Below are 12,953 nucleotides of genomic sequence, written 5' to 3'. Positions count from 1 at the left end.
CTACCTAAGGTAATATGGTGTTATGTCTCTTGTCCTTGTCACATTGAATCGTTCTTAATTCAAACCGGACATAACAATACTAAGTATTGTTTTTTGACCGTAGAATATACATTTGAAGGGGGAGTAGTAAGTACTCAGGTGGAGATTTAAAAAATCTACGAATACAAAATCCAAGTGATGTTGTCTAAAAATAATATCTTTATCGAATGAGATAGTCAGATATACAAGACTGTCGTGCTTATCATATTGCATTGATATGAATGACGTCAGCACAAAGCCAATATGGCGGATATGCTCTTGTATCTTAATAATAAATTGCACAACGAAATGTTAATTTAAATTTGACCTTGATCTTATCTATAACTACGTGCAACTTCCAACTAGTGCTGCAGTAATGACCTTTATTCAATACCAGTTGTGGTCTAGTGGTTAGTTGTTAGCCGTCTTTCCTTGGAAATAAAGCGTGCTTACTGAATTTCATCAAATCCGGTTCAGTGATCTAGCTTTGAGAGAGAAACAGAGTTACTTTCGTATTTAAAATATTGGTATAGAAGTGAGAAGAATAGATGAAATTATTAATAATTTTTTTACTAGATGATACCCCGGCTTTGCACAGCTAAAATAAATTAAAAATTATGAAATAAGCTCCACGAAAAAAATATTAAGGAAACACTTTCTGAACTCATCCATAAACGTCAAACATTCGATGTTCATGAATTTATTATCGAATCAAAAATCTATATTTTTGAACTATAATTATTAATATACATAATCAACTACGAACACCACAGACTTGAGAAGAATTAGACAGCCCAAGGTAAACGCTTGGAGAGGAAAATGGGTATATTTGTAATGACTTAAAGTATTTCGACTCTTGGGATTCATAATGTTTGATGAGTTAACGCGAAAATCTTACTCGAGGGGCCGCAATGAAAGTTTTTACATTATAAACTCTGCGTTGATATTTTCATTACATTTTCTCGTTTTGAATACAGCAATGTTCTTCTCTCTCTACGTATTACTATTATTATTTTTGTTTAAATATTGGACAACATCACATACATTACTCTGATTCCAATTTAAGTTTAACTTGTGTTATAGAAAATCAGAAGTAACGATGGTACCACAGACACCTAGAGCCAAGACAATATAGAAAACGATTCCCAGCCGAGTCGGAGTAGAAAGAGTTCTTTCTCTTTCTACTTCGACTCGGCCGGGAATCGCACCCGGGACCTCGGTATGGCGTACCCATGAAAACCGGTGTATATACTACTCGACCACGCTCGTCGACTCTATTCGACTATTAATATTTAAAACATATTTTTACACATCTAACTTTAATGGTGGATGTAAAAACTATTTAAAAACAATAAACGTATGTAATAATGGTATCAATCGATAAGAGACTATAAAAAAACCACATGTTAGAACATTGATATGTATGTTTGTCACGGAGTCAGTTGTTAATTCCGGGCGCCTAGTCATAGCGCAGCACTTTGATGATATCTATGTTAACAGTCTGATTCATGTGTTTCCTTTCGATTAGCAAAGGGCCCGTGATTAGAAATACCATTCTTATCACCTTGATATAAGGGCGATTTTAATGTGTATCGTTTCGATTATTTGATTCGAAGAAATCGCTACTGTTTTGGCGGCTTGTTTTGTTTTAATTCCTGGTATGAGAGGCTTATGATTTTGTGTATTGAGAATGCGTTAAAAATTCCTTATATATTGACCTATATTATTTGTATTTTTTTTATTGTCTTGTTAGTATATGACTAGGTTAAACCTCGATGAAATACTTTAGCTAGGAATATAGTTGTGTTGCCTTCCCTGCCTGCGACAGAACTGCGGTTCCATCAGATTATGACACTAATCTAATAGAGTGCGCTTGCATTTGTTTATTTATTGAACAAACTTGGTGACTAAAAACTTGTAAAGTTAATTAATAAAAAATACAGTATGATATTTTGCACTGTCTTACTTGGTAGTGGGGCTTTGTGTAAGCAAGTCTGGGTAGTTACCATTCAAACATATTTTCTACCATTTGCTACCATACTTTGGATTGTTGTGTTCCGGTAAGTTAGAGTCAGCAGTGGAGTACAGCCACGATGGATAATAATAGCTTTGTAGCTAAGGTTAGCGGTTGTTGTAAGTTGGAGATGTAAGGAATAAATGTAGTACGAGTATGTAATACGACCACGACGTCTATGGGCGGTGATGATCACTTACTATCAGGTGGCCGATGTTCATTTGCTTACATATTGAAAAAACAAAACTTCCCAGAAGAGACTAGTGTCTAAGAAACAGGTTCGGGCTTGTTATTATATTGAATAAATTAAATAATAAAAGATGGTAGACAAACGCTAACTTAGTATAAAACCTGGCGAACTCTACCTATAAGACCTTTAGAATCTTATCACGATTGGCCATCTGTTTCTCCGCCATTGTTAGCAAATTAGACACGCATTGTATAATTGAATATATTCAATAAGCAACAACACCATATGTTGCAAAATAGACTTTATTCCCCATAACTTTACGTCATAAAACCGAAAAACAATGCATTTCAATGTGTTTTACGTACTTTTCAGTTAGAGTAATACTATGTGGGTGGAATATACTACATACATATATATCTTATCTCAAATTGACATATTTCTGAATATCGATAACATATCAAGTGATAGGTAAATATGTTTATCATTGTTTGAAGGTGATTTATAATCAATATGTATACCTAAGTTGATAGGGATAGAGTAGCTTTTTGAGTGTATTTTGCAATTTTTATACATATATCTGTGTTTTAAGGTGTACAGAGGGGAGATACGGTGACATTGCTTTGGCATATACGTGTTTTAATTCCAATAATTGGTACAAGAGTGATATGGCTTAATTTATTGGAGACTGTATTGACGCATTCGCTGAAGAATAAACTAATTTTCCACAAACCCCTTTGAAATTCATGATACAATCATTGATCACATTTTCATGTTATATCATGAAAAAAATTAAATTTGTTCCAAATAAGAAAGATATATTGTAATTTTTTACCAACCTTTTTTCCGTCGCGAAATTTAACAGTGCCCTCTATGATGGAAGTGGCAGGACTAGAGTCCGCCATCTTGTTTTTCTGACGTCACGCGCCTCGATCACAGCGCCACGGGTGCCTCATATTGCACTAGGCAGGCATAACGGTCACTTCACTTTGAAACTAAAAAACACTTGGATGTTCTCACTTTGTCGCTATATTTTATTCACTTCAAAAATGTTGACCTGTAACAAAATAAAAGGTATTTATATAAATTAATTTCATATTTATTGATACTTTAAATTATAAAAAGGATATCCACACGAAAAAATGAAGTTCGAATTTCATTATTAGGTATCAAGAAAATTGTAAGTAACTCAGTGTAATTACAAACATGAAACAATTATCTTCGTACACACAGTTAATTTAATAACAGTATAATAACATTTTAATTTCTTAATAGAATAACAAAACAAAAGACGTACACAGATATAATCAGTCAAACTTAATCACATCTTGGGAACAGATAGTACGCGACGAATACACGTTCACTCCCAGATTTACAACGGCAGAATTTCTAAATTCATTTCGGAAAACGTATAAGTACATCTGGAGACGGAGCGAGATCGCGTCGGCATCGACATAATAGACAATCACATCTTTATGAGGTTAAATCGTTATTCGATGGTAATGCTATTGTTCGGTGCGAAATTTCGTCGGAATCTTTGAGTATATCACAATAGCTATGTGTGTCGTGTATTGTTTTGTTTTCGATAATTTGTATTTAATTTTTGTATTGTCTAATAAACAACAGCTGCTATCTATGTGTGTGTGGGTCAAATAATTGTAGATTTAAACCAATTTTACTGAATTGATTGAGCTGATTTTTTTATGCTGTGACAATACAGTTAATTCGTAGAGTATTTCTTTAAGTATAATGAAGATTATTAACAATGTTTTATGTTACGTCCAAAGCCATCGTATCCAATGTTAAAAGATAGAAGTCAGGATCGACAATGGAGTCTCAGTTGCGACCTATACATCACTAAGTTTAATTTTAAGGTATATTGGGAAGGGTTGAGTACCCATTTTTAAAGAAAAATATTATCGTATTTCCGTACAGGTGATATTTATAAATAACTAGTAGTCTATCTAGTATGTTTAAGAGTTTCGGCTATCAACTGACTGGCAAAAAAGCCTAACTATGGTCTTTTCTCGGAGTTCAAGCTTGCTTCAATACCTAATTTCACCTAATTCGGTTCAGCGGTTTGGCCGTGAAAGAGCGACAGGCAGACTGATTTAAATCGTAATTTAACAAAATAGGTAAGTTCCTATCAGTTCGATATTTAGCTCAACATTTTACTGGGAATATAATGTCAATTACTTGCAAATTACTCTATCTCAATTTTAGTAAAACAACGTAAGAGCGGGCCGTTATATTTTTTATATATAAAACTATTGTATTATAAATTGCGAAAATAACTCGTGAATAACGAATGCACCTGGAAAATGTTTTCATAAAACAACGGTCGAAAATGCCGCTTCCATTTCCAACGAATTATAAATTCGGAAACCTCCTAACGTTTAGTTTCGGGTTTGAGTTTTGGTATCAAATATGCATAGCTTTCCAGGCTGAGTGTCCACTTAAAGTTTAGATTGAATTTTTAGCTGCGTATAGTAATATAGTATCGAATTCGGTGGATATTTGTGTGTCATATATGGATTGGAAGATGAGTGTCGGGTCAATGGCATTAGGTTAGTGTTTGGTATAAGGACAGCAGCTTTTATAAAGGATGTTGCACAATATTAAAAACAATTGAGCGAATGATCATGGTCACATCTTATACAAGAAATAATGTCCAGTAGAATTCATGATATAAGGCAATGTCAAAGGGGTGTTGAGCCTGATAAAGTTGGTGCAAGTGGACGATGGCGCTGTCAGTAATTTTAACCATTCCTTACATCGCCAATGCGACACTAACCTTAGGAACTAAGATTTTGTGGCCCTTGTGCCTGTAGTTACACTGGCTCACTCGCCCTTCAACCACAACACAACAATACTAAGTAATGTTGTTTGACAGTAGAATGTCTAATGAGTGGGTAACCTACCTTACCTACCTTTTACCTTACCTTGTACCTTAACTACCTTTTGAAACCTTACAAGAAACACCGATTTTAACTAATTCTGGGCAGTCATATTATAGTAAACATTATGAAACATTAATTACATTTCAAACACTATTTCGAACTAAAGAAAGAACTGTACATAAAATAAATTAACAGAAACCTTCGTGATATACTAAATCTAGTAGTTGAAGATTATGTTGATACCTACACAAGTCTTACTAACAATATACACTTAAATTTAATATTATTGTTGTATTTCTTCCGAACTACTCTACTTTCCGAACTGCTGGTAGCTTCACTTAATATAATTGTTGATAACGATTCAAAAGTGCTTGTAAAAGCCTATTCGAATAAAGTATATGATGATTTGAATTCTTCTGAATTATTAATCACAAATACATTATTCAAAACGCGTTATTAATAAAACAAAATTAATTAAAAATATATTCAGTGACATTTTCGCCCTCGTCGTATTCAAATAAGTTTTTCAGTAACTTTAAACTTATTTAATTTAATCTTACTTTCAATAGAAATTTCTTATCTTGTTTGAAATTTATAATGTATTTATTATATGAAAAGTCTCAATATTATTTTTAACTAGTTGTTTTACGTGATTTCGGCCGCGTTTAATAAAGCAAAGTAAAAGTAAAGTAACAGCCTGTACATTTCCCACTGCTGAGATAAGGCCTCCTCTTCCATTAAGGAGAGGGTTTGGAACATATTCCACCACGCTGTTCCAATGCGGGTTGGGGGAATGCACATGTGGCAGAATTTCGATGAAATTAGACACATGCAGGTTTCCTCACGATGTTTTCCTTCACCACTGAGCACGAGATGAATTATAAACACAAAAGAGAGCCGAGACGGCACAGTGGTCAGAACGCGTGCATCTTAACCGATGTTTTAGGGTTCAAACCCAGGCAAGCACCACTATATATATGTGCCTAATTTGTGTTTATGGTACAAAAAAATACTCAATAAACCAAAACTGATCATAAGTAAATAATTGAGTAATTTTACTTTTTTATAGTGTTCTAAAATTATTTGGAAATCTATATTAATATTATAGACGTGAAAGTAACTCTGTCTGTCTGTCGCTCTTTCTCTACCAAACCAATGAAGCGAAACCAATGAACAAAATAACACTATAAATTTTTATAGTGTTATTTTGTTTATCAAAAACGTATCGAAATCATAAATGTGATTGTTAAGTTTCTACAAGTTTCTGTCGCGGTCGTAATTTTTGAAATGAGCACAACGGAAACGAAATGGTCTATAGAACATTTTTTCTAATCCTCCACATAAAAGCCCCATGTGTGCCATACGTTATGGCTATTGAATATAAAGGCCCTGAATTACCCCCACGGGCGCAATAATATCGAACGATCTGAATCCTTGGATTTGTAAATATTACTGTATCGATTGTAAGATTTTTTTTTTTAATATACAGGTTGATTGTATTTCATTGGTCATATTGATAATTATTTCATAAATATTTGTGTTTATTTTTCTTAAACTTATATTAACTTATATTATAACTTGCTATTCTTAATTCTAAATGATTATGCATTAAGATGTTGGTATCTGAACTATTTGTGTTATTTTAATTAATAAAAAAGTAAACTAATGACCGTAAAAGCGTTTTTCAGCATCAATTAAACGGATTATTAATTGATTAGCCGTTAAGTTATATAATCTGTGAGATTGTGATTTAATCAGCGGAAAAGTAGGCGACGGTTGACCGAGTTCGCGTGTCACACGCGTATGTATTGGGAAATTGAGGAAATTATTACGTTGTTAATAAGCGATGCATTTATAATTATATACATGTAAGTTTTCGTTAAAAATAATGTTGCTTCCTTTAAACACCCTGTACTGTGTAATTTGTTTTATGAGCCCCTTAGGTAGCTGTTTGTTAAATTAAATACAACTAAAAATATTATTTAAATCAAATCAAAATAAACTTTATTCAAGTAGACTTTTACAAGCATTTTTGAATCGTCATATAAAATTCTTTTTATTAAGTGAAGCTACCACCGATTTCGGAAAGTAGATTCTACCGAGAAGAACCGGTAAGAATCTCAGTAGTTACTCTTTTTCAACATTATTATTAAAGTATGCTCAAAAAGGCTTGAACTAACAAGCGAAACTTAAGTCAATGTCGCGTGTACCGATCTGATTTATTTATTTATAATTCATTATATTATTGATGGAAAGTGAAAGATCATAACAACCATTTATTTTCATATATTATTCAACGGAATTACCACTAACCCGCATTGGAACAGCGTGCTGGAACATGTTCCAAACGATCTCCTCGAAAGGAGAGGCCTTAGTCCAGCAGTGGGAAATTTAAAGGTCGTTGTTGTTATTCGACGTAAAATCTTACGTTGTAAAATAAAGTATTTTATAACTTAATTGGATAAATTTTAAATAAACTTACTCCATTGTTATACTAGATAAAAATATGTATGGTCACACATTCAAACATAAAAACTCCTAAAAGCAGCAACTTTTATTTTATATAAAAAAATAGATAAGGCATATCTGATATATTTAACCGCAAAAATAAATTTAAAAGTAAAAAAGAACGCGCTGTATATAAACTTATTTAATGGACATCTTGTCAAGGCCCCCTGAATCCTTATTTGCGAAAACGATATTTCGTTATAATAATTAATATCCACCCCATTTTCGATTAGCTCGGGCTGGGGTAGTGTCACGGCATACAGGGGGACGTTAGAATTAATTTCCTAAGTGTTACGAAATCATTTAAATGTATAATGATTCGACCATGTGCATGAACGCTTTTTATGAAGTTTTATTAAACTTCAGTTGTACCTAAGCACGTGATGTGTCTAGCAAATAATGAATAAATAAATATGAGACATCACATACATTACTCTGATCCCAATGTAAGTAGCTGAAGCACTTGTGTTATGGAAAATCAGAAGTAACGACGGTACAAACACCCAGACCCAAGACAACATAGAAAACTAATCTACTACATCGACTCGGCCGGGAATCGAACCCGGGACCCTGGGGTCCCGGGTTCGATTCCCGCCACTCTGGTGGCGTAACCATTAAAACCGGTGTACACACCACTCGACCACGGAGGTCGTCAAAATAATAATAATTATTGAAAATTATGAGATAGGTGTGAGAGTAACCAGCAAGAAACTCGAAGTATTCCAGTTCGAAGTTATTTTATAAAAGTTGCAAAAATAATTTAGGTAGAAATTACATTAATAAAAAAGTACAACTCTGTTAAATAAATTAAAACAAAAACTCAAACATAATTTATTTACAGTTCAAAAAACTTAGTTGTATCTCATTTTACGAAATTTCTCAAAAGAGTTTCACTATTAACAAGATGAGTTTAACTGTAACATTAGTATCATCAGCTGTTACGCATCTGCTTCTAAGAAGTTCGACATCGCTTAAAATATCCTTAACACATAATAGCGACATTGTTGTATTCGCACCCACTAGATAACAACAAAGATCGTATTGTTGTTCTTACATCTGCCCGATACAGATAACTAGGGTTGCCTCTACACAATTAAATTTTGACTTTTTAATTTCTTACAACATATTTTTTATACTGTGTAAGATTATTGAAAATTAATTTGAAATTTAATTTATTGTGTACGTGAGCCGAGATGGCCCGGTGTTTAGGACGCGTGCATCTTAACAGATGATTGCGAGTTCAAAGACATCTGTTAAAAGGAAAACATCGTGAGGAAACCTGCATCTGTCTTATTTCATAGAAAATCTGACACATGTGTATTCGAACAACCCGCATTGGAAAATCATGGTGGAATATATTCCAAACCTTCTCCTCTAAGGGAGTGGAGGCCTTGGCCCAGTAGTGGGAAATTTACAGGCTGTTGTTGTTATTGCTGTTGCTGTGTACATTTACCTGATTGGATTAGTCGTCAGGTGGACAGAAACATTTTTAAGAAGAGCGAATATTTGTTTCATATAATTTCATCGGTTCAGGGGATACAGGCAGGGAAGTGAAAACTAAAGGCAAAATGAGAACAAAATCTTAAGATCAATTAGGTGCAACTAACTAAAATAACTATCGATCTTAAACAATTTGACAATGTTTGATAAACGACAAAAGTCATTCGATTTCAAATAATATACTGACTTCATAAAAATCCACCATTACATAAACTAAGTATCCTAAAATATACATGTAAATGTTTTTAATGCAATTAACTTTAGTACTCGTTACAAATTGATCACGATACGATATTGTTTTCGATAAGAAGTCAATAATTCAACGCAACTAGTTGGTATTTTAATTAACATTTAAATTTATATAGCGATACTATAATTGCTGTTTAAGATAACACAAATGAGGATTTTATAAAAGAAGAAACTGCTTGGATGAAAATTGTGATGAAATATCAAGGTGATAGGGTTTTTGTGGAACTCAGCGGGGTAGATTTACTTATTCTACCGCCCAACAACAATTCTTATTCGTATGTTTGGTATTGTTGTACATCAGAATGAAAGTGAGATGTAACTTAGTTTCCAAGATTGGTGGCACATTGGCGATATAATTATTGGTTAATGTTTCTTCGAGTGCCAATGTCTATAGGCGACGGTGACCACAAACCTTCATTAGCCTGTGTGTAAATAAATAAAAAAATACGTTAAGAAAACGACTAAATCTGATACAAATATTTGTCCGGAAAGGTAATTAAATCACTGTCACTGAAACAACATTAAAAAAAATTATAGAGATAGATTTTTAAAAAAGTTTGTACAAAAAGAGGTCTTACGTGTTGTATAAATATTCGTTGAAAATTATCGCACATTTAATTAAAAATAGCTATTAGAATATGATCGTAAAACGGGTACAACTTAATGTATTGCGATGGCACATTTACATAGCAACCCTAAACAAGATTTCAAGCCTGTGGTCAAAGGCAGGCCACCTGTTCATTTTTTTTGTCGGTCATTGCTCGAATCCACTTCTTTCCAACAAAACCATATGACGTCATGGCCTTGAATACCTTCAAGGTAAGTGGCCATAAAGTCATAAAAGTTTTTGTTAGTCATATTAATATTTATTATTTCCTTTTTCTTAACTCTATTGTTCAAGAGTATTTTTTCTATTACATATTACTTTTGTTTTACAAGATTGTGTGACAAAAGGACTTAAGTCACTATTCACTAATGACGCTATTAACTTAAAACGAACTAATAAAAAAAAGTAAAAAATATTTAAATTTGGAACTTAATTTATCAAGACACATTTTTTGTTACATATTCATCAGTTCATGTTAATACCTACTCAGTGCGATGAACTGTTAAGATAAAGGTGAAGCCTAGTTAATAATCTTTATTTTACAGAAAAGGACAAAAAATGAGCCGCAGCATCTGCTAGCCCTACCGCATCGGATCATTCCCGATGGCCAGACATCAGTTACCACCTGCTGATTGTCCGATTCGTTTCTCTTTCTCTTTCACACATATATCCATTTCATTGCACTATACTTTAACAATAGAACTGTACTACAGGTAAATAAATATTAATGTCTATATTTATTGGAATGACTTGCATGGTAAAATGAACTTAAATTATTTTAATTAAAGAAAACAAATTGACAGAAAAATAAAATATCTGTTGGTATTAAAATTAAACAAAATGGGGCATTAATATATCGCATATATATTTAAAAATCTGTATACTTTTACTTTTGCATTTTATGTTACATCGTCGAAACCGACATCGCTTTTCGAGTTAATTCGTTTAAAATATTTTTTCGGATAACAAAAATAAGCGATATCCAAAATACATGTTTTATATACAAAATCTATTGAAATAAACTATCCGATTTTTTTGGAGATAAACACATTTACATTCTTGCAAAACAGTTTAAGGAAAAATATCAAACTAAGGATAAGAATACTGTTTAGTATTTTTAAGCAAAACTGTTAACAGATATTTTTCTTAGAAGTTCATTAATGATTAATATTTTTAATGCGAAGATTCAAGTTTTTTGTAAATTAATATTGTACGAATCTTTTGGTTCAAGCATTATAAAGTTTTAGAGGTTTCGCTGATTATTTACATAGGAAATATAATGTAATAAAGCAAGTCTAATATACCTACTTACTAATCAAATTTTATGTTATTTTCTTATACAAATAATAATTTTAAAATGCATATTAATATTTGAAATGAGATGTGAAAGTAACTCTGTCTGTCCGTCGTTCTTTCACGACCAAACCGCTGAACCAAATTTGATGGAATTTGGTATTAAGCAAACTTAAACTACAAGAAAGGACATAAGACCTTTTTTTCTTTGCACTAAACAGCCAACACGCTAAAATGCAAGCGAAGCCGCGGGCGACTACTAGTACTTATATATTTATTGAAACACATATTAAATGACAAAGATTTGTCGACCATTATTTCCAAAAGATTTAATTAGATACCCCCAACCCCTACAAAAACTTCAACATCCGCCATATGCTGCGAGTGCAAATCAAATCGTACGATTGCGACTAAAATCACACAACTAGTTACAAACCTTATTTCAAACACAATAAAATCTAAAATCCCTTGACAATAAGCTTATTTTCCTTGGTAACTGGAAATGAACATATATCGCCAACCAAAAATCAACTCTATTAATAAGAACAAAAAGTAATTTTTCGTATAAAAGACAGTTTAAAGGTAAACGGCGCGAAATTCTAAGGATGGTTTTTGTTAAATATGGCAATATGGTAACTATGACGTCATCCAGTTCTCATGGCGCTACTGAATCGTGATTTTAATTAAAAATTTGATATGGACTTAATTAACCAACACTTAGCAGGTTGCATTTTTTTATGGAGTCCGTATTAAGTTTAAGACGATATGGTCCAGGGGATCAATGACTATGGACTATAGCGAGGTATCTAAATTAAAATATATATATGTTTCGTGTTTTATAAACGATATTATAAATGTGCTTAATTTGTGTTTATAATTCATCTCGTGCTCGGCGGTGAATAAAAACATCGTGAGGAAACCTGCATGTGTTTTATTTCATAAAAATTATGCCGCATGTGAATTCCAGCGTGGTGGTATATGTTCCAAACCTCGTCAAAAGGAGAGGAGGCCGTAGTCCAGCAGTGGGAAATTTAGAGACTGTTGTTGTTGTTGTTGTTGTATGATAAACATGAGAGAAATCTAAACATTGTGTGAACTACATATTATATCAGTGTCTGAATCCCCAGTAGAGTCGAGGTTTAAGCTCCAGCCTTACGTAAAGCCTACTGAGGTTGAATGGAGCGCTAACGTTTCGATATATATGTACACTGTAATTCAATTGGCCATTCCGGAGTAACCGTAGATTAGTTTTAGAACAGATATTGTTGATTTGTACTAATATTATAACAGTAACTGTTTGTCTGTCGATCTATCTATACCAAAAATGGACCAAATTTGATTAAATTTGATATGAAAGAAGTTTGGAGTCCAAGGATAGAAAACATAGGCTTTTCAAGCCTAGTAAAGCCGCGGAGGACGACTAACTGTTAATGTTCTAAGACTAGAATACGTATTCTAGTTTTGCATACGATTGTAAAACCATATAGCATATGGTAATTGCAACAGGCGTTCTCTATGCGGGTTGGTACAACTGGGCAAAGATTTGATTCAACACGTACAGGTTACCTCACAACACATTTCCTTCACCTAGAGATGATTTGTAAAAACAAAAACAGATTAAATAGATATCTATATGAGAAATCATGCTTCCCCGGGTTTGAACCTGTAATCTCCAGC

The 12,953-nt window shown here is 32.9% G+C and overlaps 1 protein-coding gene across 1 annotated transcript in view; it reads right to left on the bottom strand.

The window, feature by feature from the left end:
• Window positions 1-12,953, bottom strand: part of LOC124536643 — a 168,670-nt gene that overhangs the window by 134,799 nt on the left and 20,918 nt on the right. The window contains exon 2 of the mRNA XM_047113173.1: window positions 3,059-3,276. Coding sequence (XP_046969129.1) covers window positions 3,059-3,124 — 66 coding nt within the window. The 5' untranslated portion in view covers window positions 3,125-3,276. The remainder of the gene's footprint in view (window positions 1-3,058; window positions 3,277-12,953) is intronic.

The sequence above is a fragment of the Vanessa cardui genome, chromosome 17 (genome assembly GCF_905220365.1).
Source record: "Vanessa cardui chromosome 17, ilVanCard2.1, whole genome shotgun sequence".
NCBI lineage: Eukaryota > Metazoa > Arthropoda > Insecta > Lepidoptera > Nymphalidae > Vanessa > Vanessa cardui.
This window is presented reverse-complemented; position numbering and strand designations above follow the sequence as displayed.